The sequence below is a fragment of the Ascaphus truei genome, chromosome 14 (assembly GCF_040206685.1).
Source record: "Ascaphus truei isolate aAscTru1 chromosome 14, aAscTru1.hap1, whole genome shotgun sequence".
Classification (NCBI taxonomy): Eukaryota; Metazoa; Chordata; class Amphibia; order Anura; family Ascaphidae; genus Ascaphus; species Ascaphus truei.
Window position 1 is genome coordinate 32,945,826 of NC_134496.1, and position 27,054 is coordinate 32,972,879.

Here is a 27,054-nt window from a genome sequence, read left to right on the forward strand (position 1 = left end):
AATGGTTTTTCATCATATGGATGTTTTCTATATTGTGTAACTTCACACTAGGATACATTGTTCCTTTGTCAGATGAATAGGATATGATTTGTTTATTACTATAAGCTAGATGGCAACTTAAATTGCATCTATGGCATTTATATCACTTGAATGGCATTTGTTCTATTCAGGTGAAATATGTTCTCACTGCTTGACTCCATTATATTACATATTAATATGAAGTTTGGGAATATGTCTTTGGTTATTGTTGATCTTTCTCAAAAGAATAGATGCTTTGGAAACCAATGACCCACATTTGATTTTATTCATCATGCTTAAAAATCACGTCATATCCGAGGGGTTAATACCCACGGGGTGAGGATTGGTTGCTGCTTGTCTGCTTCGATTTTATTTAATTATATGCACCCGCCACTTCGTGGGCTTTTTGTCTTTTAATTATCTGCTCAGTCCATGACTCCCTACTCCTAGACGAAGCGTCCTTGTGGCGGGAAACGTGTGTAGGGGGGGAAATGCATGGTTTTTGCCTGTTCTATGTGTTTGCACTATTTAAGCCATTAACTCTGACTTTGGATTCATATATTTACTTTTGCCGGTTTCTCCGCTGCCGCTCCGGATGACATTTTCTTTTTTTCTGTCACAATCTTCTGAGATCCAGGAAGCGTGCCACGAGGGAGCCTAGGGGGCCTTGCACATTGCTGCGCTGTATACATGCGACTGCCAGGACTGGCGCAGCCATTAAGGTAAACCTGCCTGAAGCAAAACTATAGGACTGCACGGACCAGCGATAGAGGTATGCCTCTGGGTCCCCGTTCTTATGCTTGACGGCACTCCACTAATATTATCTATCCCACACACGGCACAATATACACCCTAATAAGACTGTGTTTCACCATTATACCAGAGTGCAAGACAGCATCACATTCACAGTGAGTGAAACGGCCCTGCCATTCATCCCAAGCTTACCTCCTTGGTGATCTTCTCCAGTACTATGGATGCGTATGTGGTGGCTGATTTTTAGATTGCGACTTGCTCGTGTGGTTATCAACTTGGACTCAACAGGGATGATAAAACCCTCTCTAAATCCTCTTTCAAGAAAATACGCTTTCACCTGACAGGGGTAAGCCTGGAGCCATGGCAAAGGGGTAAACTTGTACTCAACCGGGGGTGACTGGCTAAGGGGTTACAGGCACATAATAAGTGTTGGACGCGTGTGTCTGTCGCGCGCCGGGGAGGGTGAAATTTGCGCTGTTCCTGGTCTCTCAGAGGTGTTTCTTGGTAGCTGGGGGATCCTCTGGCATGGCGTCCCATGTAATTTCTGGCAGGATAGATGTCACATGGTGAATTTCACCCTCCACGGCGCGCGATGACCACACGGGTCCAACACTTATTATTTGCCTGTACTATAGGTACATAATGTGAGTACATATTGATTGCATCTTTAATATACAGTAGAGATAACAATTATACAACAAAAAACAAAGATATTTCACTGTGTATTTTTGTCATATTGGATGTTGCTTTGGGCTTCTTTGTTTTTTGTTGTGTACATTTAGCCACGCCCAGTAGCACTCCAATTGACACGTATGTATGTATGTCTTTATTTATATAGCACCATTAGTGTACATAGCGCTTCACATTAGTACTACACATGACAATCATATAAATAACAAATAATACAAATAACAGATCATGGAAATAAGTGCTTCAGACATAAAAGTAACATTTCGAAAGAGGAGACGCTGCTCCGGGGAGCTTACAATCTAATTGTTGAGGAGAAGGTATAGAGGCAGTAGGAGGGCGTTCAGGTAAGTGCATCTGCAGGGGGCCAAGCTTTATGTATTGTGTATAGTATTAGCCACGGTGCTACTTATATGCTTCTTTAAGCAAGTGTGTCTTAAGGTGGGTCTTAAAGGTGGATAGAGAGGGTGATAGTCGGGTATTGAGGGGAAGGGCATTCCAGAGGTGCGGGGCGGAAAGTGAGAAAGGTTTAAGGCGGGAGAGGGCTTTAGATACAAAGGGGGTAGAGAGAAGACATCCTTGAGCAGAACGCAAGAGTCAGGATGGTGCATAGCGAGAAATTAGGGCTGAGATGCAAGTAGGAGCAGAAGAGTGTAAAACTTTAAAAGTGAGGAGGAAAATTGAGTGCGAGATGCGTGATTTGATAGGAAGCCAAGAGAAGGATTTCAGCAGGGGAGACGCTGAGACAGATTTCGGAAAGAGTAGAGTGATTCTGGCAGCAGCGTTTAGGATAGATTGTAGGGGAGACAGGTGAAAGGCAGGAAGGCCGGACAGCAGGAGGTTACAGTAATCAAGACGGGAGAGAAAGAGGGCCTGAGTCAGAGTTTTAGCAGTCGAGCAACAGAGGAAAGGGTGTATCTTTGTGATATTGCGGAGGAAAAAGTGACAGGTTTTAGAAACGTTTTGAATGTGAGAGGAGAATGTGAGAGAGGAGTCAAGTGTGACCCCTAAGCAGCGTGCTTGGGTCAGGGGTTGAAAAGTAAATTTGTGTGTCGTCAGCATAGAGGTGATATTTAAACCCAAGAGATGTTAATAGGTCAGAGAGGGTTTGTACAGAGAAAAGAGAAGAGGTCCCAGGACAGAGCACTGGCGTAACCCCACAGAGAGATCAATAGAGGAGGAGGTGTTAGCAGAAGAGACACTGAAAGTATGATGGGAGAGGTAAAGGAGATCCAGGATAGAGCTTTGTTCCGAATATCAAGAGTATGGAGAATGTGAAGGAGAAGAGGGTGGTCCACGGTGTCAAATGCTCCAGAGAGGTTGAGTAATATGAGCAGAGTGTAATGACCTCTGTCTTTGGCAGCATGGAGGTCATCAGTTATTTTAATGAGGGCTGTTTCAGTGGAGTGAGCAGTGCGGAGCCAGATTGTAGAGGGTCTAGGAGAGAATGGGTGTTGAGAAAATGGAACAAGCGAGAGAATACAAGACATTCAAGGAGTTTTGAGGCAAAAGGCAGGAGGAGACAGGTCGATAGTTAGAAAGAAAGGTAGGGGCAAGCTTGCTGTTTTTGAGTAATGGTATAACTGTTGCATGCTTGAAGGAAAATGGGAAGGTACAAGAGTAGAGAGAGGAGTTAAAAATGTGTGTGAGCATAGGGATTATAGTAGGAGCAAGTGGTTTTAGGAGATGGGAGGGAATGGAGTCAAGAGGGCAAGTGGTAGAGATAGAAGAGGAGATCAACAGTGACACAACCTCCTCTGAGACAGTGGAAAAAGAGTCAAGGAAGGCAGTAGGAGAGTTAGGAATTGGTATAGGATGGAAGGAGGAAACAGAGGAGATGTTCTGACGTATCGATTCCACCTTTTCCTTAAAATAATCAGCAAAGTCCTGAGGTGAGATGGAGGAAGAAGAGGCAGCTGAGGATGGTTTGAGTAGAGAGTAAAAGACAGAATCAAAGGCTGGTAGGTTGATAGAGCACAGATTTCTGCAGAACCGAGGGGTAGATGGAAGTGGAGAAGGGAAAAAGCGAGTGAGAGAATGAGATGAGGTGATGATCAGAGAGAGGAAAAGGGGAAATGGAGAAATCGGAGAGAAAAGTTTTTAGTGAAAACCATGTCTAGGTAGTGGCCATCCTTGTGGGTGCTGGCTGCAGTCCACTGTTAAAGGCCAAAAGAAGAGGTTAGAGAGAGAAAGCTGAAGCCCAAGGGAGAGAGGTGTCATCAATGTGGCAATTGAAGTCACCAATGAGAAGAACAGGGGAGTCTGAGGAGAGAAAGAAATAGAGCCAAGATTCAAAGTGAGAGAGAAAGGCAGAAGGGGGATGAGTAGAGGTAAGTGGGCGATAGATGACCACCACATGAACAGGGAGAGGAGAGAAGATGTGGACAGTGTGAGCCTCAAAGGAGGGAAAAGCAAGAGATGGAGGAATAGAAAGGGTTCGGTAACGGCAGAGAGGAGAGCAGGAGCCCCACGCCTCCACCCCTGCCATCAGGGCACGGAGTGTGGGAGAAAGGAAGGCCACCATAATAGAGGGCAGCCTCCAGAGCAGAGTCAGACTGAGTGAGCCAGGTCTCAGTTATAGCAAATAGGAGCAGAGAGTGAGAGAGAAAGAAGTCATGCACAGAGAGGAACTTGTTAGAGAGGGAGCGAGCATTCCAAAGGGCACAGGAGAAAGGGAGAGAGGGGGGAGGGTGACAGGGGATGGGTATGAGGTTGGAGGGGTTGACAGCAGAACGATTAGAGGTTGTATTTGGCAGGCGAGGACGAGAGCGTGTAGAAATAAGGGAGGGACCAGGATTGGGAGAGATATCCCCAGAAGCAAGGAGGAGAAGCATGGATAGAAAGAGAATGTGTGAGGATGCTTTGTATGGGTGTGATTTAGTGCAGGCGATATAGCTGTGTGGTGTCAGAGGGCGCAGGTAAGATAGGAGTTAATGTGAACTGAGAAGTGCTGAAGGGAGGAGAGATGGAGATAAATGAATAGAGTAAGAGACATACTGAGGCTGGTGGAAGGAAGTGCATAATTTGAGAATAAGTGAGGTCACAGCAAATATAAATAGTAAAGGCCGCATCACAGCAAAAGTAAAATGCTGAGATGTACAGTCTGGGATAGATAATATCCTCCTTTCCAGTGTAGTTCAAATGCAGGAATAAGGCCAGTAGGTGTTTTCTACTTGTTCACTTCTTTTGAACTTCCTTTTAAACTTCAGTTTTCCGGCTAATTACAATGGGCTACTTACAATGGGCATAAAGCTGTTCTGCCTGGGTTTATATGGGCCTAAAAAGTCACCTGACAGTTGAGTTCAGTCTGCTTAATTAGCACATCTGAGGCACATTCAAACAGATGGTTTTTCTACACAGGGTGTTCCCTGCCTAGATGTGAAAGCTTAATTTAATTAAGTGGTGGATGAGACAGGATTCAAATATGGGATTTACCTAAGATTGTTTCCGCTGTATATACTAAAAAACACACAGCAAAGGGTGAATGAGACAGGATTCAAATCAAATCATTCACCAGTCCGTGTCTATATGCACCGCTCAGTGTCTGTACGCACCGCTCCATGTTTAAATGCCCCTGCTGTGTGTTCATACGCACCGTTCCGATTTTGGAATAGAGCTGTGGTAACAAGTCCAGTTTGTCATCAAATGTACCAAGATCTCACAATGAGAGTAAAACTCTGTGCTTTTCATGGAAGCGGTTAGCAAGGATGGGCAAAGGGACGATGACAGAAAAAATAATTCATAGTTAATACAGAAATAACGGTTTAAATCCTCTTGTCTTTAGATTAATTATACAAATTGCAGGTTGGGTTATTATTTGGGGCTACAATGGCAACATAATTGATAATAATGAATCCTTCCCAATGGGACTCAAAGCGCGTCACAATTACAATATAGCGCACAGTACGCAGCACATATGATTTTTACATTTACAGACACGGAGATACTGTTTGAAAATAAGGAGCGTCTCAGTGAGTAAGGACACTGACTATGTCAACAATGACACTGAGTTTGAATTAGGGGACCTGGTTCTATTCCTGATATCAGCTCTTTGTGACCTTGGGTAAGTCATATTACCTCCCTGTGCCTCAGGCACCAAACACAGGGACTGTGTCTGTAACAATTCCTATATCCTACATACCGCACACTATACTGTAATTGTGAAGAGCTTTGAGCCCTATTGGGAGAAAAGTGCTATATGAAATAAAGTTGTTCTGATTATTTAAAGGTTTCCAGATATCAGAAGTCTCCTCCACAGACACAAAGTACATCCAAAGAAGAGACCTGTGTCCTGTTACACACTAAAGCCACAAGAAGCTCTCCATTAAAAGTGATCACTACCTGCTGCTGAACACTATTTTTTATAAAGTGGTAGATAAAGTTGCCTGTTTTACAGGATTGACACTTGTGTCCGTTCCTGGCTTAGCTGTGGCAGATTAGACTTTGGTAACAGTGATGAAGTCTCCCAGAATTCGTTGGCGACAAAATAATAGCAGATTGCGTCAAAGCAGCAGTTCAAGTCACCGATCGCTTGTGCGGCATAAACATAAGTGTTGATATTTGCTATCACTGAGCATTCAAGGCCCAAGGATTCCACCACAAACCTCACAACATTCCCGATGTGCAGAGGTAGGAAGCACACAAGGAAAATGACAAGGTTGGTGGACACTATGTAAATGGTCTTCTGGACACATTTCTGTTCATTCACACTCGGACTGTCCTTTCTCTTCAACGTCCTGATGATTTCCAGAGAGCAGAAGATCAGTATGGCCATGGGGAGGAAAAAACCCAGAATGGCGAAGTACAGGGTTCTCCTTAAGGGATTTGTGCTCGTCTTCCGGAAGCAGAACTTCGTTAATGGTGGAACAATGGCGACAAACTGGAGATAGAGGCGAGTGACAATCAGGAGCACCCACACAATTCCGCAGGCCATGGCGGCTCTCTGAGGGGAACGCAGTGTTCTGGATCTCAGGGGGAACTTTATTGCGACATATCTGTCCACGGAGATTAATGTGATGATGGCGATGCTCATGTATGTGTTCATGAAATAAAAAGAGCGGATGCTGTTACACAGGTTATCTCCAAGTTCCCAGTCTCGCAGGGAGGAGTATATCCGGAAAGGCATGACGAAGAGCAGGCAGCAGTCACTGATCAGAAGGTTCATCATGTACACTCTCGCCTCCGTCCACTTCTTCATCTTGAAGCAGAAAACCCAGACGGCGAAGGAGTTAAATATTGTGCCAAAAGCTACGATGGGGACAAAAAGGATTAGCTGGAAATGATCGAGAGATCGGTTCCTCACCATCAAGCTGCTGCTGCAGTTCGTCGTCTGATTGTGAGGAGCTGCACCTGTAACAAAGAAGACAGATGTTATGGGATTCCAACCAAAGACACAAGATGGCAGCAGAACCGAGTCTTAATGGTAGAGATGGGTGAACCAGTCCAAATCCGTTTCCCGGTATTTCCTAGGTGGACTTTTTACAATCCGCACTCAGATTACATATTGAATCCTAAAGCAATGTCTTGCATTTAATGTATACCTTGTTCATTTATGTAACTGTATTTGTAACCATGTATTATTTGTTTTACTCTGTGCCCAGGACATACTTGAATACGAGAGGTAACTCTCAATGTATTACTTCCTGGTAAAATATTTTATAAATATAAAAAAAAAATATAAAAAATAAAGCCGCGGTGCGGTTTGTTATAAATCCACTCTCTCCCCCTCAGATTAAATCTAAGAGAATTTTTTTTACCAATCCGACCGTAGATTATTAACCCATCATGTGATTTGTCAGTGATAGAATTTTGGAAACGGCAGATTTGCCTTTTTCAGATTGATAAGTGATTCAGAGGAACCAACTGATCTGAGGCAGCGACAAATCAGCCAAAAAAATGTGCGCATCTCTACTTAACGGTCCTTGGTTTTCACATTGTTTGCTCTCTTACAAACACATACAGTACAACAGGTCTTAGTATCAGGCAGTCAGCATGAAAAACCCTTCACCTGTCAGTGTGAGGGTGTGGGAATCTCAGGGACACATACAGTATGGGAATCCCCATTTCTGGTGTTAGAAGCTGCTTCATTTACTTTGTTTCTTGTGTTTGTAGCTAGAGATGGGCGAAATTTTGGGGCTGATTTGGACTGGTTCCTTTTGGTCCGCACATTTCAGCAGATCAATCTCAAAAATGGCGAGTCGCCTTTAGTGGATTATTTGTTTTTTTACACCGACAATCCATCCGTGGATTTTGCATTCCGCTGATGGATTTTAAGAATCGCGGAAATATTGAATCCATGGATGGATTGTTCAAAATCCATCGCCACCATAGTATTTTTGGAGACGCCACCTGGCTACTCTACACACAGAATGATAGGAAGAGAGTAGGGGAGCGGAAACCATAAGGAATAAAATAATGACAAAAATAGAAAGATCTCCCTATTCTGTCGCACTGGAGAAACACCCCTATCTAATTAAAAAATACATTTTATTAACACAATAATTAAAATATAAATGTAGTGAAGTAAACAATGAACCAAAATAATTTAAATAAATTAAAATTGTAAGGAGACGTCGGCGTGCTGGATCTGAACGCTATTACTGGAAATGAAAAAAAGCTATTTAATCCTATTATGTGCCACAGCTATACAATTGAATAAGATGTGGTAATAGCTATTTCAATATATCCTCAGAACATCAGATACCTGATCATAAATGTACCATGAAACCTCCACTATGAAGAAGTATAGAGTAGGAGTGCTTGCTCAGTAATGAGTAAAGGTTCTCTATGCCTACTGTATGTACAGTGTTGATTTTTGGGGTGTTTGGTGAAAAGTGGACTAAGGAGGTCTGTGGTCTATTTCAGCAATACACCTAGTCCACACCCCTAAATACATATAATTTGTCACCAGACCGGCAGGTGCAGAAACTGCTGAATCTAATGGTCTGTAATGGTGAAACACTTGGCAAATAATGACCAAACACTCTTAGTATTGGAGTTTTAAGTCAAGAGACTCATATTGTTAGTAATGCAAGGTACAACAACACAGAGACGAAGAACCCCTATGGTGAGAGCACTCAGCGGTTGGTGATACTGATGTAACTTATGGACCTGATGGAGACAGTAAGTCTTAAAGTAGGTGTGTAATATGAAATGGGTTAAAAACAATTTTAATTGGAGAAATCCTCAAATAAAATAAATGGTCCTCAATATGAAATAATTCTATGTGATTAGCGAATTTAAAATAAAATGGAGGAAAGGGGTAAAGGATATAAAGTCCTCTTCAGTAATAGGCTCTCTCTATACACTTCAACGATATAGGTCAATATATATATATACACAGTTCAATTAACAGGTAGGTAGTATCCTTAAACAATGGAATATTTTGTGTGACATGAACACATAAAGCAATACAAGTAACTCAAGATGTGAACCGCTTGTTCAGCTCAAACAAGATCCATAATACACTCGCTGTTTAGGTCTGTGTTTCTCCAGAGCTGTGAGTCCGACAGATTGGCAGGTAAATGTTATCTGCCAAGGTGTGTGATGACAACGACTTGTGCCCGGAGCCCTCACTAGTATAACTGGTGGACTTTATGAGTCATACACGATGTTAACATATGCACATACAGTAGTAGAATATGCAGATAACTGAAAGTGTATACCGTCTGTTCAGTTCAGACAAAAATCCATATATACTAATTTTCAGTATGTATATATCCAGTGCTGCGAGTCCGACAGATTGGCAGGTAAGTAATGTCTGCCAAATTGTGTTAAAGAAACGACTTGTGCCCGGTGCCCTCACTAATATAGGTAAAGGGCTTTTAGAATCATCAACCTTGTAATTCTATTCACAATGTATGTATGTATGTCTTTATTTGTATAGCGCCATAAAATGTACATAGCGCTTCACAGTAGTAATACATGTCATATAAATAACAAATATAAATAACAGATCATGGGAATAAGTGCTTCAGACATACTGTAAAAGTAACATTAAGGAAGGAGTCCCTGCTCCAAGGAGCTTACAATCTAATTGGTAGGTAGGGAGAACGTACAGAGACAGTAGGAGGGAATACTAGTAAGTGCGTCTGCAGGGGGCCAAGCTTTGTGTCATGTGTCCATGATTATCCAGTGCTACTCATATGCTTCTTTAAGCAGATGTGTCTTAAGGTGGGTCTTAAAGGTGGATAGCGAGGGGGCTAGTCGGGTATTGAGGGGAAGGGCATTCCAGAGGTGTGGGGCAGAAAGTGAGAAAGGTTTAAGGCGGGAGAGAGCTTTAGATACAAAGGGGGTAGAAAGAAGACATCCTTGAGAAGAACGCAAGAGTCGTGATGGTGCATAGCGAGAAATTAGGGCTGAGATGTAATGAGGGGCAGAAGAATGTAAAGCTTTAAAAGTGAGCAGTAGAATTGAGTGTGAGATACGCGATTTAATCGGAAGCCAGGAGAGGGATTTCAGCAGGGGAGACGCTGAGACAGATTTAGGAAAGAGTAGAGTGATTCTGGCAGCAGTGTTTAGGATAGATTGTAGGGGAGACAGGTGAGAGGTAGGAAGGCCGGACAGCAGGAGGTTGCAGTAATCGAGACGTGAGAGAATGAGGGCCTGAGTCAGAGTTTTGGCAGTTGAGTAACAGAGGAAAGGGCGTATCTTTGTGATATTGCGGAGGAAAAAGCGACAAGTTTTAGAAACGTTTTGAATATGAGAGGAGAATGAGAGAGAGGAATCAAGTGTGACCCCTAGGCAGCGTGCTTGGGCTACTGGGTGAATGATCGTATTTCCAATAGCAATGTGGAAGGATGTAGTAGGGCCAGGTTTGGGAGGTAGTATAAGGAGCTCTGTTTTTGCCATGTTAAGTTTCAGTCGGCGGATGGCCATCCAGGATGATATTCCAGAGAGGCATTCAGAAACTTTGGTCTGTATAGCAGGTGTAAGGTCAGGGGTTGAAAGGTAAATTTGTGTGTCGTCAGCATAGAGGTGATATTTAAACCCAAAAGATGTGATTAGGTCACCTAGAGAGAGTGTGTAGAGAGAAAAGAGAAGGGGTCCCAGGACAGAGCCCTGGGGTACCCCCACAGAGAGATCAATAGAGGAGGAGGAGGTGTTAGCAAAAGAGACACTGAAGGTACGATGGGAGAGGTAAGAGGAGATCCAGGATAAAGCTTTGTTCCGAATACCAAGAGTATGGAGAATGTGAAGGAGAAGAGGGTGGTCCACGGTGTCGAATGCTGCAGAGAGGTCGAGTAATATGAGCAGAGTGTAATGACCTCTGTCTTTGGCAGCGTGGAGGTCGTCAGTTATTTTAGTGAGGGCTGTTTCAGTAGAGTGAGCAGTGCGGAAGCCAGATTGTAGAGGGTCTAGTACAGAATAGGATTTGAGAAAGTGTAGCAATCGAGAGAATACAAGACGTTCAAGGAGTTTGGAGGCAAAAGGCAGGAGGGAGACAGGTCGATAGTTAGAAGGACAGGTAGGGTCAAGCTTGCTGTTTTTGAGTAATGGTATAACGGTTGCATGCTTGAAGGATGAAGGAAAGGTACCAGAGTAGAGGGAAGAGTTAAAGATCTGTGTGAGCATAGGGATTATAGAAGGAGCAAGAGGTTTTAGTAGATGGGAGGGAATGGGATCAAGAGGGCAAGTGGTAGAGGGAGAAGAGGAGATCAGCAGTGATACATCCTCCTCCGAGATAGCAGAAAAAGAGTCAAGAAAGACAGGAGGAGAGTTGGGAAGCATTGTGGGATGGGAGGAGGCAACAGATGGGATGTTCTGCCGTATGGACTCCACCTTTTTCTTAAAAAAGTCAGCAAAGTCCTGAGGTGAGATGGAGGAAGAAGAGGGGGCAGCTGAGGGTGGTCTGAGTAGAGAGTCAAAGACAGAAAAGAGACGGCGTGGGTTAGACTTGTGTGTGTTGATTAGTGATGAAAAGTAGGTTTGTTTAGCCTGAAAGAGGGCAGAGTTGAAACAGGATAGCATAAATTTGTAGTGAATGAAGTCTGCGAGCGTATGAGATTTCCTCCAGAGGCGTTCAGAGGAACGAGTGGAGGAACGCAGCATTCGTGTGTGGGAGTTTAGCCAGGGTCTGGGGTTAGAAGGGCGAGGACGGCAGAGAGAAAGTGGGGCATGAAGATCAAGAGAGGAAGATAAGGCAGAGTTGTAGTTCCTGACCAGGTTGTCAGGGTCTGAAGCAGAACTGAGAGAGGAGAGGGAGGAGCGTAAAGTGGAATCAAGAGCTGGGAGGTTAATAGAGCGCAGGTTTCTGCAAAAACGAGGGCGAGATGGAGATGGAGATGGAGAGAAGCGAGAGAGAGAAAATGAGATGAGGTGATGGTCAGAGAGAGGAAAAGGGGAAATGGAGAAATCGGAGGGAGAGAAGTTCTTAGTGAAAACCAGGTCTAAGTAGTGGCCATCCTTGTGGGTGCTGGCTGCAGTCCACTGTTGAAGGCCAAAAGAAGAGGTTAGAGAAAGAAAGCGGGAAGCCCAAGGGAGAGAGGGGTCATCAATGTGGCAGTTGAAGTCCCCAAGGAGAAGAACAGGGGAGTCTGAGGAGAGAAAGAAAGAGAGCCAGGATTCAAAGTGAGAGAGAAAGGCAGAAGGGTGATGAGTAGAGGAAGGTGGGCGATAGATGACCGCCACATGGACCGGGAGAGGAGAGAAGATCTGGACTGTGTGAACCTCAAAGGAGGGAAAAGCAAGAGAGGGGGGAATAGAAACTGTTCTGTAACGGCAGAGAGAGGAGAGCAGGAGCCCCACGCCTCCACCCCTGCCACCAGGGCGTGGAGTGTGGGAGAAGGAAAGGCCACCATAGGAGAGGGCAGCTTCCAGAGCAGAGTCAGACTGAGTGAGCCAGGTCTCAGTTATAGCAAATAGAAGCAGGGAGTGAGAGAGAAAAGTCATGCACAGAGAGGAACTTGTTAGAGAGGGAGCGAGCATTCCAAAGGGCACAGGAGAAAGGGAGAGAGGAGGGAGGGTGGCAGGGGATGGGTATGAGGTTGGAGGGGTTGACACCAGAAGGAGTAGAAGTTGCATGTGGAAGGCGAGGACGAGAGCAAGTAGAAATAAGGCAGGGACCAGGATTGGGAGAGATATCCCCAGAAGCAAGGAGGAGAAGCATGGATAGAAAGAGGATGTGTGAGGATGATTTGTAGGGGTGTGTTTTAGTGCAGGCGGCATAACTGTGTGGTGACAGAGGGCGCAGGTAAGAGAGGAGTTCATGTGAACTGAGAAGTGGTGAAGTAAGGAGAGATGGCGAAATATGAATAGAGTTAGAGACATGATGAGGCTGGTGGAAGGAAGTGCATAATTTGAAAATAAGTGAGGTTACAGTAAATATAAAAAGTAAAGGTGGCATCACAGCAATAGCAATGTGTTGAGATGTGCAGTGTGGGATGATAACCTCCTTTCCAGCGTAGTTCAAATGCAGGAATCAGAAGCAGTAGATAGTGTCCACTTTTTCCACTTCTTTTTGAACTTCCTTTTTAAACTTCCATACTACTTGAAAGATTTCTACTTTTTAAACTTCCATACTACTTGAAAGATTTCTACTTTTTAAACTTCCATACTACTTGAAAGATTTCTACTTTTTAAACTTCCATACTACTTGAAAGATTTCTACTTTTTAAACTTCCATACTACTTGAAAGATTTCTACTTTTTAAACTTCCATACTACTTGAAAGATTTCTACTTAAAAGCATTTCTGCTTAAGAGCAAAGGCTGCAAGCAGCAATGTCTGTTGTAAGTTTACTTATATACATTTAGAAAGTCACCTGGTTGGTACAACAAACTTAATTAGCACATGTGAGGGATGTTAAACCAAATTGTTTTTCAAAGGTGGGTGTTGTCTTGCACAAGTGTGAAAGATGAATTAAATTAAGGCAATAGGGGGATGATTTCCACACAGACAATTTGAGATGTTTTTACCTAAATTTAACTAAAATTAGCTAAATAGACAGCAGGGTATGAGGATTGCAGGACACACAGACAATTTGAGATGTTTTTACCTAAATTGAACTAAAATTAGCTAAATAGACAGCAGGGTATGAGGATTGCAGGACACACAGACAATTTGAGATGTTTTTACCTAAATTGAACTAAAATTAGCTAAATAGACAGCAGGGTATGAGGATTGCAGGACACACAGACAATTTGAGATGTTTTTACCTAAATTGAACTAAAATTAGCTAAATAGACAGCAGGGTATGAGGATTGCAGGACACACAGACAATTTGAGATGTTTTTACCTAAATTGAACTAAAATTAGCTAAATAGACAGCAGGGTATGAGGATTGCAGGACACACAGACAATTTGAGATGTTTTTACCAAAATTGAACTAAAATTAGCTAAATAGACAGCAGGGTATGAGGATTGCAGGACACACAGACAATTTGAGATGTTTTTACCTGAGAAAAGACAAGAGATGAGATGAGATGAGAAGCAGATCAATGGTTCCAACTTCCTTTTTAAACTTCCATACTACTTGAAAGATTTCTACTTAAAAGCATTTCTGCTTAAGAGCAAAGGCTGCAATGCAATGAAATAAACCCTCATATACACTGAACTGGTTATAAAGTGAAGGTATAGACACTAGACACACTGCGTTTTCGAATCAGCCTCGAAAAAGCTTAACCAGCGAAACGTACGTCGGCATCAAAGACGTAATGACGTCATAGGTGACGCACTTCCGAGACTCTCCAGTTCGTCACTTCCTGCATACCAGTGAACACGGTTTCAGTCCCTCCAATTGTGGAGGGGTTATCTGATACAACAGATTCCCACGGTCTGTATGCTCTGGAGGAGGGGGGTTTGTTATCGCAAAGGCTTTTATACTCACAGCACAGTGTCAGACGTGGCATTAGGAGACACTGCGGCAGACGTTTTCAAGTCTGCTTCAAGGCCCAGCCACGCAGTGTGTCTAGTGTCTATACCTTCACTTTATAACCATTTCAGTGTATATGAGGGTTTTTTTCATTGTGAATAGAATTACAAGGTTGATGACTCTAAAAGCCCTTTACCTATATTAGTGAGGGCACCGGGCACAAGTCGTTGCTTTAACACACTTTGGCAGATATTACTTACCTGCCAATCTGTCGGACTCGCAGCACTGGATATATACATACTGAAATTTAGTATATATGGATTTTTGTCTGAACTGAACAGACGGTATACACTTTCAGTTATCTGCATATTCTATTACTGTATGTGCATATGTTAACATCGTGTATGACTCATAAAGTCCACCAGTTATACTAGTGAGGGCTCCGGGCACAAGTCGTTGTCATCACACACCTTGGCAGATAAAATTTACCTGCCAATCTGTCGGACTCGCAGCTCTGGAGAAACACAGACCTAAACAGCGAGTGTATTATGGATCTTGTTTGAGCTGAACAAGCGGTTCACATCTTGAGTTACTTGTATTGCTTTATGTGTTCATGTCACACAAAATATTCCATTGTTTAAGGATACTACCTACCTGTTAATTGAACTGTATATATATATATATTGACCTATATCGTTGAAGTGTATAGAGAGAGCCTATTACTGAAGAGGACTTTATATCCTTTACCCCTTTCCTCCATTTTATTTTAAATTCGCTAATCACATAGAATTATTTCATATTGCGGACCATTTATTTTATTTGAGGATTTCTCCAATTAAAATTGTTTTTAACCCATTTCATATTACACACCTACTTTAAGACTTACTGTCTCCATCAGGTCCATAAGTTACATCAGTATCACCAACCGCTGAGTGCTCTCACCATAGGGGTTCTTCGTCTCTGTGTTGTTGTACCTTGCATTACTAACAATATGAGTCTCTTGACTTAAAACTCCAATACTAAGAGTGTTTGGTCATTATTTGCCAAGTGTTTCACCATTACAGACCATTAGATTCAGCAGTTTCTGCACCTGCCGGTCTGGTGACAAATTATATGTATTTAGGGGTGTGGACTAGGTGTATTGCTGAAATAGACCACAGACCTCCTTAGTCCACTTTTCACCAAACACCCCAAAAATCAACACTGTACATACAGTAGGCATAGAGAACCTTTACTCATTACTGAGCAAGCACTCCTACTCTATACTTCTTCATAGTGGAGGTTTCATGGTACATTTATGATCAGGTATCTGATGTTCTGAGGATATATTGAAATAGCTATTACCACATCTTATTCAATTGTATAGCTGTGGCACATAATAGGATTAAATAGCTTTTTTTCATTTCCAGTAATAGCGTTCAGATCCAGCACGCCGACGTCTCCTTACAATTTTAATTTATTTAAATTATTTTGGTTCATTGTTTACTTCACTACATCGTTATAGTATATCGTTGAAGTGTATAGAGAGAGCCTATTACTGAAGAGGACTTTATATCCTTTACCCCTTACCTCCATTTTATTTTAAATTCGCTAATCACATAGAATTATTTCATATTGAGGACCATTTATTTTATTTGAGGATTTCTCCAATTAAAATTGTTTTTAACCCATTTCATATTACACACCTACTTTAAGACTTACTGTCTCCATCAGGTCCATAAGTTACATCAGTATCACCAGCCGCTGAGTGCTCTCACCATAGGGGTTCTTCGTCTCTGTGTTGCTGTTCATATTTCCCCTGATTTTAGCACTTGTGTCATTGGTAGTAGCGAGGGCTCCCTCTAACCCTTTCCCCTCCCCCTCCCTACCCTGGTGTAATGCAAGGTACATAAATTATTCTTAAATATTATCAAAGTCAGAGCGTTGCGCTTCCCACGGTGAAGGCTCCAAAACGCTCTGACAAGGTAACGCACCCGACCTCTCAGATTAGCCTGCGCACCAGGGAGTGACGCTAGGACATACCCAACATGTTTCACCTGATAGGCTTCATTCCCAGTAATAGCTTTCAGATCCAGTATGCCAACGTCTCTGTAACAGGGGAGTAATCCCTGTTCAAGTAATGTGCCTTTAATCTAGCAGTGTGGTGGTTAACTGCTGGTAGTCAATTAATAAACACCACGTGCCTGATTTAGATTGCTTACAAAAGCCTGTCTGTTGAGACAGGAACTGTGTCTCCTTAGCTCATACTTGAGCTGAACTTTGGAGAGAGAGGAGAGATTATCTTTACTCTCACAACCTGTCTTGAGCTCTGCCAGAAGACTCAGCATAGCTGCTTTCAAGACACAGGGAAAACTTCTAAACCTGACTGCTGACACACCCTGAGGGAAGGGAGCTGAACCAGGAACAGAGGAGATTTTCCCTCCAAGGAACAGATAAGACTTTCATTCTTAAGAGACTTCTTATATCTGCTTATTTCATGCTATATGTTTTGGGGCTGGGAGACATGCTTAACTAAGGGAGTTGTGAAATTGCATAGTATTTCACTAGAAATACTCCCAAGTGAATAGAAGCTTTGTTTCCCCCTTGTTTGGATGGTTTCCTAATGATAAGGAAAAGGCACAATAAAGCCTCGTTATAATTTCACCTTATAAAGTCTCCAATGTATGTACCTCTGTGAACGTCCGTCTACAGTCTCCTTACAATTTTAATTTATTTTAATTATTTTGGTTCATTGTTTACTTCACTACATTTATATTTTAATTAATGTGTTAATAAAATGTATTTTTTAATTAGATAGGGGTGTTTCTCCAGTGCAACATAATAGGGAGATCTTTCTATTTCTGTCCACATTACCATTACTACCAGTCAGCACCATCCCTACACCAGTTTTTGTAGTGAAGCTCTGTGGTACAACGGAATATAAGTATACTATCCTCGGTGTGGTGCGGGGTACACATTTACCACTTAGGGGGGTCCCTCTTCTTGTGTATAAAATAATGACATATGCAAATCAATATGAGCATAGAATCCTTCAGATGTACATTGTCCGAACCACAATAGATACTTCCAGATATTGTCGTTCGGACGGGGAACCTATATCTCTATACCACAGGTATATATCCACCGTGAGGGATGGGAGAGCCTGCACAGGGGAGCAAACACCGGTTACCCACAGAGACACCATTTGGTGCTTTAACCTACACATGACCGTGTAAGTCATTATTATCATTATTTAATTACCCCTCAGCCATCACTATTCTCCTGTGTGTTTGAGTTAAGTGCACCCTATAGTACACACGCATAAGAAAACTTGTCTTTAAAATGGGTGAACTTAGTTCAAGTCCCAGTGTCAGCTCCTTTTGACCTTGGGCACGTCTCTCGGTGCCCTAGACATCAAAGCACGTTTGTAAGATCTCATTAGGCCTTATGTATAGCGGTAGATATACTGTCAGCACTCTATAAGAGGTAATATTTTCTTTATTTTTACCCATTTCTCTCAATATGAAATAGGAATCTCGGGGTGAGGATTTTATCCCTATTACCAGTGCTGCCGATAGGGGGGAAGAGAAGTGACTCAGGCCCGGAGGCTGTGGGGGGCTTGGCCAGCGCTGGAAGTTCTGCATCCAGCTGCTGGACATCTGTTTGCCGCCCCATCTCTTCCCAGCTTCTGCCTGCCTCTTCCCACATTATCCTCTCCATCTCGCCAGTGGGCACGGGAAGCTGGGTGCACCCAGAAGTCAGGTCCAGCTTCCTGTGTGCTCCGGTGGTAGAGAGAGGTAGGCCCAGCGTGACAAGAGGCGACGGCAGCTGTGGAGAGCCAGGGCCGGCACGGCAACCAGAGGTAAGTTGTAATTGTATTTCGGGGATGGTGGTAATTGTACGTATTTGGGGGTGGTGGTAATTGTATCTGGGGGGTAGTAGTGGTAATTTTATCTGCGGGGGCAATATTGGTGTTTGTATCTGGATGGACGTAATGGGGTTTGTATCTTGGTGGGGCGCAGTGGTGTTTGAATTTGGGGGGGTAGTAGTTTCTGTATTTGGGGGGTTTGTGCTGTTTTATATTGGGAGGGGGTATTGTATGTGTATTGTGGGGGGTAATTATTGTGTGTGGGGGGTTGTATGGGTATTGGTGGGAATTGTATGTATATGTGTGTGGCCAGTACAGGAGGGGGAAATGAGTGAGAGGAGGCGTGGGGGGTTGAGGGAGTGGGACTGAGTAAATGAGTGATAGTAGAGGGGGGAGAGTGAGAGGAGAGAGGGGCTATAAGAGATGGAGGGAGGAGAGGGAGTGATGAAGAGAGGGTGGAAGCATGAGAGACAGAAGTGGGAGAGAAATACATGTCTGTAAAGGGAGGGCTCGCAAGGGGTTGGGAGGGGGGCCTGGGCAAAACTCTAGTCCTGGGCCCGGGAAATCTGTCGCCCGCCCTGCCTATTACACTTGACGGAGAATAAAACGGGCCAGAGCCATTGCTAAGAACCAGTTGCTCCATCTCATTCTGTCTAGAGAGTAGTCACTGTGAGGAATCGGGGAACACGTCCCTTGCTGCGTGTTCCCTCCTCTCTTACCCAAAGTACTGTAGCTGCCGCTGCCTCCGCACCCCTCTGCGCTGGTGCGCGCAACCCCGCTCTCATTACAGAGCACGCGCGCACCCGCTCCTTTAACTGCTCATCACGGACCTTGGCTCCGCCCCCTCGGACGCGCCGCGCCTCCTCCGCGCTCAGTGCGCACACGTGACATCACGCAATGAACTCCAGCTGCGCATCAAACCCTAATGATCTCCTTGTCCTCCTGCACCTATCCCGGTCTCCACTGGGGCCGCGCCCCCGCACTGCCTCCTGTGCCATTGGCTTCTTGTTGCTTAAATACCCTGCCAGTGCTCAGATGCATTGCTGAGCATAACTAATTGTAGCCTTATGCGGATCCTCGGTTGTGTCTAGCCTTGCCTTGCCTTGTCCTAGTCTCTCCACAGTTTGACCCTTCCTGTACCGACCCCGGCTTGCCTCCACTACGTTTACCTCTCCTCCCCATGACCCAGGCTCCCGGACTTCTACTACGCTGTCTTCTCCACTCCAGACCATTAGCTTACAGACTTTAACTATGCAGCTCTCTATAACCCAGGACCCCGGCAAGTATATGGGATAAACCCTCTCTCTCCTACCCAGACCCGGCTACGTGGACAATCTGCCTTCTAGGCACGCCCCCTCTGCTGTGGGTGCGTGGCACAGTTCTTCCCACCTCAGTCCCGGGGTCTGGTCTAGTTTGGGGGCTCGCGCAAGCGTTACAGTAACGCAGTAATGGTGAAACACTTCTTACCTCCTGCGGAAGTCATTTTTCAGATGCAGCTGGGTCTTATCGCTTGTATCTTAAGTGTGTGACAGCTGAACGCTGTGTGGGCGAGAAAAGGGAAGTTTCGTGCAGATGCTTTTACACTGTTTGGGTGTTTGCAATGTTTTAATGTGATAGGGGGATTTCTAGCAGACTTTGTGCTCCAAACGTTGCGGTCACCACAGCACAGTGAGAGATGTCCGTCTGTGGCAATGTGTCCGGTGTTGGTGTCAAATTGTTACCCGGGTCAGAGGCAGCTTGAGCCTGAATATAAGCTTGTACCAGAAAATCAGTAGAACTACACCTACTAATCAGGGGTCTGTACAGAGTTTGCTTGCAAACATGTTCTTGCAAAATCAGATGACTAAAGATAAACAGAAATGCTGAAACTTTAAACACTGCCCCCTCTTAAAGCTGCACACGTGTACATTCTCATCTTTAATGTTACCATCTTTTATTGCTGATTTCTTAAAGCATTGTCCCTCCGACCAGCACCTGTCAGCAGCCCCTAGATTTCAGTTAAGGCAATGCATTGCAGGGCCACTGAATATTGAAGTCTCTCCGTTTAAATCAGAACTCTATAACCAAGGGCAGCATAAAGGACACGGGGTCATCCCTTAAGGTTGGAGGAAAGGAGATTTTGCCAGGAACAAAGGAAAGGGTTCTTTACAGTAAGGGCAGTTACAATGCGGGATTCATTATCCATGGAGACTGTGATGGCAGATACAATAGATATGTTAAAAAAAAGGTTGGACATCTTTTTAGACAGGAAACGTATACAGGGATATATCAAATAATTAAACACAGGGAGGATATTGATCCAGTTGATCGAGGGAGTAATCTGATTATCTTTATTTATATTGCGCCATTAATGAACATAGCGCTTCACAGCAGTAATACACGTGACAATAATATAAATAGCAAATACAAAGAACAGGTCATTGGAATAAGTGCTTCAGACATAAACGTAACATTTAGGAAGAGGAGTCCCTGCTCTGAGGAGCTTACAATCTAATTGGTATGTAGGAGGAACGTGCAGAAACAGTAGGAGGGCATTTTCGTAAGGGCTTCTGCATGGGGCCAAGCTTTATGTATCATGTGTCTAGTAATATCTACGGTGCCACTCAGTAGTTAAATCCTATTAATAATGCTACCTCACACTGTACTGTAATTGTGAAGCGCTTTGAGTCCATTGAGAGAAACGTGCTATATGGAATAAAAGTTATTATAATTCTAGTCACTGTAACTATAACTGTAATTATTACTGTGGAGTTGGATTTAGACATCTATTCTGCAGCCAACTCTGTTATGAGAAGTTGTCATAAGATTACTGCAGTCACCAGGGATCTGGAAATCCTGTGCGACCTTGCGGTCCGATCAGAGTGGTAAAGTCCACACTTAACATGGCTGCCTGCATCACTTGCATTTACTACACTAGAGGAAGGTTTTCCTTGGGTTTTCTTTGCTTGTTGGTGTCCTGGGCAGGGGCTGGATCTGATAAACAGAAGTTAAGTCCTATACAACATGTACATTTCACTCTGTGGTCAAAGGTTTGATTCCTTAACTTTGGAAGCAGAGAGGTTGCTTCCCAAAACTCTTTGGCAACAAAATAGTAACAAGCAGCATCCAGACAGCAGTTCAGATTGGACACAAGAGTAGCCACGTGGTCAAAGGTGTTAGCACTTTGTATCACAGAGCAGCGAGAGTCAATGGACTCCAGGACAAACCTAGCGAGATACCCAGCATGGACTGGTAAGAAGCAGGCGATAAAGACTGTCAGGTTGATGGAGATGATCTGGGTGGCTTTCCTTGCTGGTCCTGGTCCTTCTGGAGTCACTGTCCCTATTTTCTTCAGTCTCCTTATAATTTGTATGGAGCAGAAGATTTCAGCAAGAGAAGGGACAAGGAACCCGAAGATGGAGAACAACAGCCTGCGTTTCAGAGGGCGAGTGAAGGTCTTTTGGAAGCAGACTTGATGATCTCTGTCAAAGTTGTCACGCAGCAATAAGTAAGTTAGAACAGCAAAGAGCCCTATCCATAGCAGGACACAGAGAGCTGCAGACCTCATTGGAGACCTCCAGCGCTTGGCTCTCAGAGGGTGTAGGATGGCAGCGTATCGATCCACAGATATGAGGGTGATGATAAAGATGCTCATGTAGGTATTTAGAAAATACAGAGACACAATTCCGGAGCACAGCGCTTTGCTGAGCTCCCATGGCCATATGTAGGAGTATATCCGAAATGGTAATGTGCAGGTGAGGATGCAATCAGAGATAATCAGGTTTATCATGTACACTCTGGACTCTGTCCATGTTTTTATTTTGTAGCTGAAGACCCAAAGGCCCAGAGCATTAAACATAACCCCACAAATCAAGACAGGAACATAAAGTACCAACTGGATGATCGTCACAGAGTCACTCAGCGTGATGTTACACTCCATGGTCAGGACAAAGTAAGGACAGAGAAGCGCTGTTAGAAGAGAGATCCAACATCTGCATCACATAGGAATGTCATACAGGAACAGCCATGCTGGGCAATAGTACACTGGAAAGCCTAAAAAAAATGGGACACAGGGCTAGTTACAGGGATACAGTGCTAGTTACAGGGCAGTTATTGCACAATTCACTAAATGATGTATGTCTAATGAGAAGGAAGTCATCTGAAAACATTTAGACATTTTTAATTAAATAACACGATTTCCGTTGCAAATTTTAATGAATTTGACAAACCCAACTCAATGCATTTTCTTTTTTATTTACTCACTTATTAAATTAATTTATTTGCTGGATATTTTGTTAGCAGGAATTCTTCATAGTCACCAAAGTAGGAACATTGGGGGCAATTTAGAGCATCATAAATGTCTAAGGTATGAATTTAGAAGAGTTCGTGGCAGTAAAGCACTACATCTGCACAAAAGTAACAAAGTGCAATGGTCAGTTTAACTGAAAGTGAATTAAGAACAGCCTTGGTATGGCTCATTCTCAGAATTCCTTCCTAATAAGAATGGGTGTATTTGGGTCTCAGTTTATGACTCACGGCCTGCAGTTCGTTTCTGAGAAATGTGCTTTGGTCGGAACAAGCACGTACGATCATTCTGTTTATCTACTGCACAAATGCACACTTGTCACTGCTTCTCCCAGGTCAAACGAGAGACTTTGAGATTTAAATCAGCAGGTTTCTGTAACTGTTTTTTCTCCCCAGGCTGCTATTTCCTTGTCTGTTTTGTGCCTATTCCTCTTTTGAGTTTTCATGATCATATTTCAAGATATATGCAATTGCTTTTCAATGATACTTTTAAATGTTGAATTCTAAACTGCACTGTAAATGCTAAACAAGAAGCAATACACAATGGTTCTGCCAAACGCATTAATCCTGACTGGTTACAGAGAGTAGTTTAAACGCTCCAAAGGCCAACATGAATAACAAAGGTACAATGTTAATGCATCCAGCGGTTTGGCCGGACGGTTATAAAAAAGTGCTGATACTGACATGAGTAGCCACATTCTCACCAATTTGACTTTACACAACAAAAAATAGAGACACATAGAACATGTCAGCACAACAGATAATCCACTGCCCTTTGCTCAACAGCTCATCTTACTTTACTGCCTGCTCTGAAATCTCTGACCACGTTTGATTTCGGACCTTCTTTCATCTCGTGTATTTATTTCCATCGCACACACTGAGAGACAGATGATTTCACTATGAAGATTGTACACAAGAGGAAAGCAACGCATTTTATATCATTTAAAAAAAACGTACCATTGTGGCTGATTCAGTACATTTGTAGCTTATAGTGATCTGCTAAAGAGTCTACCCTATAAAAATGTATTTGTAAGTCTTCATCACAAAGTCCAGTTTGTCCCAGTCTCTTTCCCAGTCTGTCCCAGTAAAGTGTAATTCCTAGCTGTAGACTTTGCTTCTTGAGTTCTAAACATTGGACCAGGCTATCTCAATGATAACACTTCCTGCTTCACGCTCTCTTCAGAATTGTCAGTGTCCCAGGACTAGATGTCTCTTACCTGCACATTTATTATCCGGCAAAGGACATTTTCTGTGAATATCAGATGCAGCCTTCCTTTTTGTGTTTGGTGACTTGCTCAGCATTAAGCAGAAGTTGTACATCGTGGCACAATATTAAAGGAAGCATGCGGTGACTACGTAGAAATCTACCGCTGCAATTTAGGGTGGTAGATGTTAGGCGAGAAAAATAATTATATATATCATAGTGTGTAAAACAGATATATGACTGCTAGTTGCAACAACAAAAAAAGTCCAGAACAAAGCTCAAAACTGAGCTCAAAACTTTATAACTATAAAAAGGAGCCAAACTCTGGGGTCCTCAGGAGTGTCGGCAGCTTTCTTCAAGGAAATAACCACATCCTATTGGGATACTTATACAGAAAATAAAACAAGCGCACGCTCCATGTGTAAAATCCAACTAACAATTTAATGTTATGGACAAAATAAAAGTATCAAACTCACAAACATCCGTGGTTTTTAAGCATGTTGTGAGTTAAGCTCATGCCTCATATTCAGGCAGGGCGGAGGAAGTGTTCCACGACTTCAGACACTGGCCGCAATCCAGGGACCTGGGCAGGCTGTGCCTCCTCGCATTAGAGTCCTCCGGAAACCAATGGTGTATGATATTGGATCCGCCTCGGTACTGCGTCTGACCAGTCCTTCCAGCATTGTACGCAACAGTAACAGCAACATCCCTACGTGTTTCGTCGTGATGTCACGACTTCATCAGGGGATGGTGCTGCAGTCCACTAAAGGCAGTTGGAAGACAAAATAGATGTCAGTATATAGCAATATGGAGATCATAATCAGATAATCCTGAAGTTATAAACACCTCCAATAATATTGTAATATAGGTGATCGCTGACATAGATCCCCACATAACCATATGGTGGAAATATTGATATCGAAAATGACATTTATTTGGACTCACATACATATGAGATCCTACTATGGATGTCTATATATATATGGAATATAATCGTAAAAATGTTTAATAATATGACTAATTGCATTGCGAATGACCATTCCAGATCCGGTTCTAGACTCAGTTTCAGAGACGGTTCCCGAGCCGGAACTACAAATGCCGGAACCACAAATGCCGGAACCACAGGGTAAGGTGGCTGCCCAGGAAAAGTTGTGAGCGCTTCCACTAGTGGCGCAGGAGTGGGACCGCTCACTGCCGATAGTCACCTGTGAATGCGAAGAGCCCCGACGCTGTTCCCCTGCGGTGGTGACCCTGCCCTCATCATCTTCTACTGATGACAGTAGCCTACAGTCCGTGGTGAAGCGCCAACCGGCGAACCACCCAAGTGAAGTCGAGGACAAAGAGCCAAGTACCTCATCTGCTGCGGACCCTACTGTGGGCCCATGTGCCCTACAAAGGCCAGTCCGGCCTACTACAATGGTACCATCGGTCCCAGGCCTGGTTTCAGTACCTTCCGACGATGACAAGAGTGAGTGGACTGCCTTCTGGATCAAAATATTGTAATTACAAATAAAGAATAAGTACCTGTCACCTAAATTTAGCATAGGTTGAACTCTATGCACATATGTCTTTTTTCAACCTCATCTACTATGTAAGTATGTAGCATACTCGGTAGAAGCCGGAGGTGTTGAAATCCTTGTGGCAGTTCCCATACCTATTGAATCCTTTTAGTTTTGTAGCTCAGAAGATGGCGATAAGGAGGGTCTTTGCATGCCGGCTGGCAGCAGCCTCAGTTAGGGTGAGGTGCCCTCATAGATTTCATTAGGGTGATGTGGGAACCCATATGGATTTGGGGGTTTGGAAAGATTTCCTAGGTTTATATAATGCTAGAACCCAGCCCAAGCTTTAGTTAATATGAAGGTTAGCCAACAGGGAGGTCAGGTTTTGAACAGACAATATGGGCTTGGTTGAGGGTGTGAATGGTCTGGGGCATAAATTCCTTCTAGTGATGGTGCTGTTGAGGGTATTCGTGTTTAAATGTTTGAAGTGGAAGATTTATTTTTAGGCTAAGCATGTTCTGTGGATGGCTAACATGGTCGCTAATTCCTTATCACGCTTGCAGCTGGTGTAATTCAGAAGGCTTGTCCCAGACGCGGAGGAGTGCAGTCAGCATTGCCCTACCGAGCTGTGGGAGTTGAGAGTGGACAGGTGATTGACCTTGTGGGGGTTTCTTGTGCATCGGGTACGTGGGGGGCATATGTGACTGAGTGGACAGAATATGTAGGACTGACGCGGAAGCCCTCCTCTCACTCAATCCCACTCCCTCAATACTCCTCCCTCCTCACACTCAACCCCAACCCCACTGGCCGCACACACACACACACAATAGCCCCACAACCCCCCCCCACACACACAGACACATAATACCCCCACAAACCATCACATCCACAATACCTCCACATACCCTCCCGCTCAATATCCCCACAACCATCCTCCTCACAGACACACAAATACCCCCACAAATTCCCCCCCACACCATACCCTCACACACGCAATACCCTCACAAACCCCCCACACACAATAGCCCCTACACTCCACCTCCCCCCCCCACACACACACACAATACTCCCCCCACACACACAATAACCCCACAACCCTCCTATCCGTACAATACCCCCACAAAAATAACCTACACACACAATACCCCTAGACACAGACAAAACCCCTAGACACACAACACACACTTTCCTTGGGGATGGACTCAGGCCTTTTCGGTGCCGCACCGGTCCCGCACGTGCATGCGGAAGTTGGGCCCAGCTTCCAACTCGGAGAGGTGGTGAAGAGAGACCCATAGCAGCTGAGGAGAGCTTGGGCACAGCAGCGTCTAGGGGCTCTGCAGTAACTATAAGCCCGGCAGCCGGGCACAGAAGTTGGGCCTTTGATTGCCCCCCCCCCTCTACTGGGCCCCGGACAGTTGCCCCAGTCAATAGGTTGAGTAAATGTAGCCATTACTTGCATAAAGACAAACATTTCTGCACAAACAATCATTTCCACAAGGTGTCACTACCTCATGGCAGAGATGCGCGTTCACTCATGTACTCTCAGTAACGGGGAAAAGTTCAGGAAAATTTATATTTTTCATTTGAACACAAATGGACATTCACTGCATTGTCGAGTTTTGCCAAGTGACTCTGAAAACTCAAAATAAGTGCACGTTTCCCCCTCTCACATACAGTATTGTATTACGTTTTTACATGTTAACAACACAAGTAATATAAGGGCTTATAAACAGTGGTATCACATATGTCATAAAACAAGTAATCTTCTCATAGGCTGGAACAAGTAGATACTGTACTAATCGCTCAGAGATGTGCGCTCAGTGATCTTCGCTCGGATGAATGCTCAGTGATGTACCCTTAGGGATGTACCCTCAATAGGGTGATTGGTGGATGTACCATGTGATGCCTTTCCTTTTTTGGAGTGCTGTGACATCAAAAAGAAATGGAGGCAT

General features: G+C 43.8%; 2 protein-coding genes across 3 annotated transcripts in view; both read right to left on the minus strand.

Annotated features, from left to right (window-relative positions):
• Window positions 1-19,659, minus strand: part of LOC142465910 (G-protein coupled receptor 35-like) — a 63,630-nt gene extending 43,971 nt beyond the window's left edge. Inside the window, exons 1-2 of one of the 2 annotated variants that reach the window (XR_012788006.1) lie at window positions 19,583-19,659; window positions 5,536-6,807 (exon numbers count right to left, since the gene is read on the minus strand). Coding sequence is in view for 1 of the 2 variants with exons in the window: in XM_075570346.1 (XP_075426461.1) it covers window positions 5,849-6,807; window positions 19,583-19,598 (975 nt within the window). In the remaining variant the exon portion in view is untranslated. Of the gene's footprint in view, window positions 1-1,632; window positions 6,808-19,582 lie in introns of those variants that run through there. The other variant, XM_075570346.1, reaches the window with a different exon arrangement.
• Window positions 19,660-20,431: 772 nt separating this feature from the next.
• LOC142465400 (G-protein coupled receptor 35-like) lies at window positions 20,432-24,193 on the minus strand. Its single transcript, XM_075569366.1, has 2 exons — window positions 23,617-24,193; window positions 20,432-22,147 (listed from the first exon to the last, which is right to left on the minus strand). Exon 2 carries the CDS (start codon window positions 22,032-22,034, stop codon window positions 21,024-21,026), a length of 1,011 nt encoding a protein of 336 aa, XP_075425481.1. The 5' UTR covers window positions 22,035-22,147; window positions 23,617-24,193; the 3' UTR covers window positions 20,432-21,023.
• Between the last annotated feature and the right edge of the window lie 2,861 nt (window positions 24,194-27,054).